Here is a 6,658-nt window from a genome sequence, read left to right on the forward strand (position 1 = left end):
CCTTATGGCTGCCTATAAGTTCATCACGGGGGCACAGAAGGGAATTGGTGAGGTTTTATTCACCAAGGCGCCCCTGGGGGTTACAAGAAATAATGGCCACAAACTAGCAGAGAGCAGATTTAGACTAGACATTAGGAAGAAATTCTTCACAGTTAGAGTGGCCAAGGTCTGGAACGGGCTCCCAAGGGAGGTGGTGCTCTCCCCTACCCTGGGGGTCTTCAAGAGGAGGTTAGATAGGCATGTAGCTGGGGTCATCTAGACCCAGCACGCTTTCCTGCCTATGCAGGGGGTCGGACTCGATGATCTATTGAGGTCCCTTCCGACCCTAGCATCTATGAATCTAAACATGTTTTAGCACTATCAAGTAAGTTAAAAAGGAACCAGAAATAAATCGCCTGTGCATACACTCCACAAGACCAAGGGCAGGCAACGTTATTGAATGACTAGTCTAGTGTTACACTGTTAACTCAGATCTGTTTTTTTTAAATGTGACTGACATTTTCCTTAGTGCTATTCAAGATTTAATTTTGTTTTGAGTTTGAAGTAACTTACTGCATAATCTTATTTCTGACTCATTTTCAGATTGAAGTTGGGGTATAGTTTTATCCTTACTTTAGTATCAATTAAATTATATGTGTAAGACAAACTGCAAGTCAGAGATACTTGAAAGGAAAGGAGCAAAAGTGAGAAACCCAGGTGGAGTTACCCAAAATCAAGCGCTCAAGATGCAGATAAATACTTGTGAATGATTAAGGCAGCACCAATGCACTCTTAAGTTGTTGCTTCAATTTAGAATATGAGACTACAGCCCAAATATTAAGACAGCTACATTCCTTTATTGGTAGCCAAATATGGTCTCCATTTTTCATGAATGAGTGATCAGCATTTATAATCTTTGCCTCTTTGTTATCAATCTCAACTATCTTTGTTCTTTTTGCAATATCTGTTACTGTTATCTGAAACGCAGGAAAACAAAAATAACTGAAAGGCCAGAAGTTTTATGACCTTCCGTCATGTATCCATAGACTTAAAAAGTTTTTAAAAATTGAGCACATCTTAGTTTATTCCAAAGTTAATGCCTTTTTGTTATACACTTCAGTCAGGAGCTGTTATGACCATTCTAAATTAAGTTTTTTATTTGATGCTGGTAATTCTCACTAAATGACTTGGAAGCCTGATGTGAATTACTGAATTTAGCAAATAGGGGAATTAATGGAATAAGCAGTAACCTAGGGTATTGCCTCATAATGTACCTTTTATTGTTTTTTATGTTTTTAAGTATAGCTGAATTAAAAATATAATACTTAAATTTAATACTCTGTAGCAAAAATGAAGCATGGGGGAGAAGAGAAGCAATGGAGTTACAGTGGTGTGTTATGAAGTGAGGGGAGTACGTTTTGTGAGGGTAAATTGTAAAAGGCATGACAAGTTTGCCAGAGGATTAGTCCAAAGCTCAGATGGGATAACGGGTGAGTCAGTAATGTAGCCCGGAGCTGCTTTGAGTGAGAAAAGGATCCTTGTATTCTTGCTGGCTTGCCATCTTCCTTTCTGTTTAGTGCTTTTATTAGTGGCTAAAACTGACCAATAAGTGAATCTTTCAGCTTCTCTCTAGTAGGATGATACTGAAAGGTATTTAATATAGCAGTAATAAGTATATCTCTCTTGGCACCATAAAACGTAGTGTGCATTTTTAAGTTGTTAATTAAAAATGCAATCATTGAAATTTAACCTTACGTTTCATGCTGTTGAGCTACATTGTGGTTTTAAGTAATATTTGCTTCATAGTTGACACACTTTCCCTAGTCATCAAGCACCAGTATGGTGCCATTCAGTGATTGCAATAAATAAAAATGTTCTACTGTATAAAAGGAAAACTTCATAGTTTTGCTGTACTCTGTTAAATTGGCCTCTAATTTAATGAGCGTTACTATTCACCTTAGTATCAATAGAGGGGAAAAAAATCTTTTCTCCAAGATTTTTCCAATATTTCTTTTCTTTTTTTCTTTTTAAGATGAAGAATATCAGTGGAAAGCCCCCTTTTACTTCATTCAAGGAGCAGATCCTCAATTTGGGCTGATGAAAGCCTGGGCAATTGGTGACTGTGACAGTGGAGGTGATGAATGGGAAGAGGAGATCAAATTAACAGAGCAAGCTGTACAGGCCATTAACAAGCTAAATCCCAAACCCAAGTTTTTTGTATTATGTGGTGACCTCATACACGGCATGCCAGGTAAGACTATTAACGGTGATTGTAATCTCACTGTCTCTTTTTATATGCAGAAAAGTCTATCCCAATTTTACAGTATTTAGTTATATGTATTACTGTATTTAATTATATTCATGACACTGCCATTGCCAGTATGAGTACTTTTAAAACAGTGCCAGAGGTAATATTCTGACCTCTCTGCTGGACTTCTTATGTCATTCATGCCAGTTCTTTTTCCTTGTCAAGAACCGTTTTTTTCTGTGGTTCAGAGACATGGTATTTGAATAAACTCATATCTTAAGTGGACACATTGAAGGTTTTTATTCTTAAATAATTATCTTAAGACACAGTAGAGAGACTCTAGTCAGGAGGTAGAGCAGAGGAAAGGACTGAGGAATGGACTCTAGTACCTAAAAGGAGCTAGGCAGGGGATCCAGCCAGACTTTCTAATGCTTAATAAACCCTCTTCCTTTTAACCTTAAAATCTAATTTTAAATGTCAAAAGTTAGGAAACTCGTTGTGGAAGTTGTCTCCATTTTTGCATGATTTTGAGATCTAAGTGTGACCATGTATTGAAACAAGTAAATACAACAGACATCTAGAAAGATGGATTACAGGATTCAGCCCACCCTAGAAAGGCACTCCCAGGGCTTGAAGAACCTCATGTTGCATGTCTCAGGAATTCATAGTACAGGATGAGGCCTCTGAAGATCAGGCCTGCCTGGGCTCCCCCATTTAGGATTCCCCAGGTGGGCATGGATACTTAGTGCGGTCGTGGGGCTGGGGCCACCAATCAGCTGATTGGCGGTCCCATCCCAGGGGCAACACAAGAGCCTGGCTTTCTCTGCTTACAGAGACATGCCCAGGGAATATCTGGGACAAGTCTTTGCAAGCGGGAAACATGTAATCTGTTGTCCCTCAAGATTAACAGGTGGGACAATGGGCAATGTGTGTGTCCCAGCAAAGTGGATCAGCTGTTCCAGGACACATTCTGGCACAATTGATCTGCTTCACTTGGAGACATCTGTATACCCTTAAGGAATTCCTCTTCTTAAAAAGTAAGCTTTATAAATGCCAGATCAGGATCTGGCACTAAGTTTGTATTTTCCCTATTGTAGTGCAGTTGTTAATATCTTACTGGCCACATAAAAGCTTGTTTAAGAAAAGAAAAAGAGTAATTCTTGAATTTTTGTATTTTTCCTTTTCTATGTGCTTTGGGGAATTGAAAGGGGTGATATGTAGGGACCTACTGAATTTGCAATTGTGCAATTTTTTGCGGAAAACACAACATCGAGCAGGCTCCTTGAAAAATGGCAGGCTCTGCAAAAAATGGTGGGCTCTGCTGTTTTGCTGTGCCTGCTGCAAAAAAAAAAAAAAAAAGAAAGAAAAATTACCAGCAAGCAGATAAAAGGGCAGGAAGCCCTGCACCTACAGCATGGCGTGAAGTCCTGAGGTCTTGGAGCATGGGGGAGAGGGGAGAAAGCAGAGGAGGGGAAGGAGGAAAGAAGAGGTGCAGGGGAAGGCTGAGGAGTGAGGGAGGAAGGCAGGGGGCAGGGCAGGGTGGGGCTGCTTGCAGCAAGATGCAGGGAGACATTAAGCAGCTGTACCAGGCTCTCAGGCCAGCTGTGGCAGACAGCCAGGCTACGGCACAGGTGTCTATGGAGCTACAGCATGGCTTGTTGAGTGCATGCACCCACTGCCAGTGAGTCGGACCAGGGCTCTGTGACCTAGGGTAGCCAACTGTTTGAACCTATTCCAGCAGGTTTTATCACATGATCTAGTTACGTTAATTACAGTGTGTAGACTTCATGTCAGGAAGGCAAATGCACATGACTATTACATTTTAAAAACCCACTGGACTGCTGTATAAAACAGATTCAGCATTTAATATTTATTTTAATGAATGCCCTATCATTTATATCCTGGGTGACTCTCAGCAGTCTTCTGGAGATTTTTATGTAATTCCTGAAGACTCCAGGGCAATCTTGGAGGGTTGGCAACCCTACGTGGACCCCAGATGCAGCCTTACCACTTGGGGATGGCTCAAAACCACAGTTTAATTACCCTGATTAAGCCCAGGGAAGCCATTAATCCACATATTATTAAGCATGGATTAATGGCTTTCCCAGCCTTAATCAGGGTAATTAAGCTGCAGTTTCAGGCTGTCTGGCAGTCTGTGGGGAGGAGTGGGACTGCTGGAGCCCCTCACCTGATCAGTCTTTGGGGTGCTGCACAGCACTCAGCACACAAAAATGATGGCCAGTTCCAACATCTGCCTGTGATATTGACTGGCTGCCTGCTTGAGTTCAGTAGACCCCTAGTGATATGATGTGGTTGCCTGTGATAGCACAGTGCTAGACTCCGTGATTTGGAAAGTCCTTCATGTTCTGTATGTATTCCTATACCAACAGGCAGACCTATCCTTTTATATTCAGAGCGTGTCTAGTTGAAGACACTCAGGCAGGACAGAATATTGAGGCTTATTGGTTCTAGCTCCTGTCAAGGTGTTGTGGGGTTTTGTTTTGTTTTTCTTTTTTTCTTCTTTTTTGGTTTGGGGACTGTACAGGGATCTAATTTGTCATAAGATTTTAAATACAAATTTGTCAGAGTTTGGCAAATGTTATCAAATATTCCTTTTAGTTACAAAACATAAAATGTTACACTGAACAGATTGTTTCTAATGTCTAATGCATAGCTAACACAGAACATAAGTCATGTTAGCTGTATAGTCTATTGGAAGTCTTAGCAAGCAGTGCAGTGTCTCATTTGATAGTTTTCATTTCTGTCTATATAGACAACTAATAGCTATAGGTACTACAGGTACTGTATCTTGCTTTGATGATACATAAAACATTATTAAATAGCAAGTTAATCAACTGAGCAATATATATCTGCTTTATGCTTATAAGATACTACATAGAATTGTAAAAGAGATGTTCTACTAAAAGAGAAACAAACAATCTTCTACTAGAATAGTTGCTGCTCAGATCACTCACATTTGCTTAAGTTTATACAAACAACTCTGACACTTCAGTCAGTTAAGTGTAACAATTTCACAACTGGTCATTTCTCTCTGTAGTCTCAAAACAAAGACATAAGTCGGCCTATATCTGAGACAATTTGTAAAATACCCAAACGGTCATTGAGACTTGCAAGAGTCAAGAAAAACAGTGTTGAAAAAATAATTGATACATTAACTACAAAGAGACGGACCTATAATTACCATTCTGGTCCAGATTTTTAGAAGTCTGGTACCATAAATGGATACCGTGGAAGAACTGAAATGTGATTCTGTTTTATTTCTTACCTTTTTCTTTCGCTTATTGTAATTTTTAAAGGCTGAAAAAAAACGAGTGTTAACAGATTTTTTTTTTTTTTTAAAAAGCTCGATTCTGCCAAAGGAAGTCACAATGGAAATCTCTTGAATAACTTTTTTGTATAGAAACTACTCTATCTGGATATATCTTTAAATATGAGGGATGTCTGAAACTTTGGGGAATACACAGAAAATGAGTTCTTAAGAAGCCAAGACTTTGATTTATTGCAGTCCTCTGACACTAGAATTGACTGCTGTGGAGATCTGATTTTAACCTCTCCAATTTCCTTGCAGTAGCACTTGCTTTTAGGAAAACTTGAAAGTGCAATCACATTCTCTAGTTTTCTATTACATTCCCTTTTACATTTAAAGATTGGAGCGACTTTACTTCCTTCATTTTCACCAAAGTCTTAGTTTTCTTCTGGTGTGTAGAATAGTGTGTAGGACACTGTTGATGACCTCTGTGCTACAGTCAGATGACATAAATTACGATTACAAGAGGTTTTATCCCTAGCACCTGGGCTGGGTCAGTATCCACCGATTTCGGTAGCTACTATTGTTCTTGGGATGATTATTTTTTAAAATTAAAAGCCAAAGTTTGATAAAATGGGGGATGATAAAATGAAAGCAAAGAAAACAAGGATCTGAAGTGAGATGAGCAACTGATTGCACTAAAGAAAATGACCTGATTATGAGACTCATCATTTGGGTTGATCTATAGACATTTTCACTTGGTCATGTCACAACCCAAGGGTGTGATTTTTGTTTTTGTGTGTGCTTTGGCACCAAAGAATTATTTTTCTGCCAATTTGTAGCTTTCTTTGCAGTGTGCATTTCTTCTTTGCAGCTAAGAAATGCTCGTTGCAAAGAGTTCCCGCCATTTGTATGATAATTCGAGCCCCATTACTGGCTTGCGTGAAATTATTCCCACGTGGCGGCTAGCGATTGGCTTGCTAGCCGTATAAAAAGCTTGGGTGGTTTCCACCCAAGTTGGAGAACTCTGAGGAGAACCCCCGCAAGGGAGGACTCCACGAACACCAGGAGGAGGAGACTTCACGCTGTGTGAAGATCTCTAAGCGCTGCGGAGCCTATCGGACCCAGCGCATTTCAAGAAGGCAACAGAGGTCTGACCAGCC

The 6,658-nt window shown here is 39.8% G+C and overlaps 1 protein-coding gene across 1 annotated transcript in view; it reads left to right on the forward strand.

Annotated features, from left to right (window-relative positions):
• CPPED1 (calcineurin like phosphoesterase domain containing 1) overlaps positions 1-6,658 on the forward strand; it is a 112,432-nt gene that overhangs the window by 26,248 nt on the left and 79,526 nt on the right. Inside the window, exon 2 of the mRNA XM_025203452.1 lies at positions 2,012-2,230. Coding sequence (XP_025059237.1) covers positions 2,077-2,230 — 154 coding nt within the window. The 5' untranslated portion in view covers positions 2,012-2,076. The remainder of the gene's footprint in view (positions 1-2,011; positions 2,231-6,658) is intronic.

The sequence above is a fragment of the Alligator sinensis genome, unplaced genomic scaffold (assembly GCF_000455745.1).
Source record: "Alligator sinensis unplaced genomic scaffold, ASM45574v1 scaffold73_1, whole genome shotgun sequence".
Taxonomy (NCBI): Eukaryota; Metazoa; Chordata; order Crocodylia; family Alligatoridae; genus Alligator; species Alligator sinensis.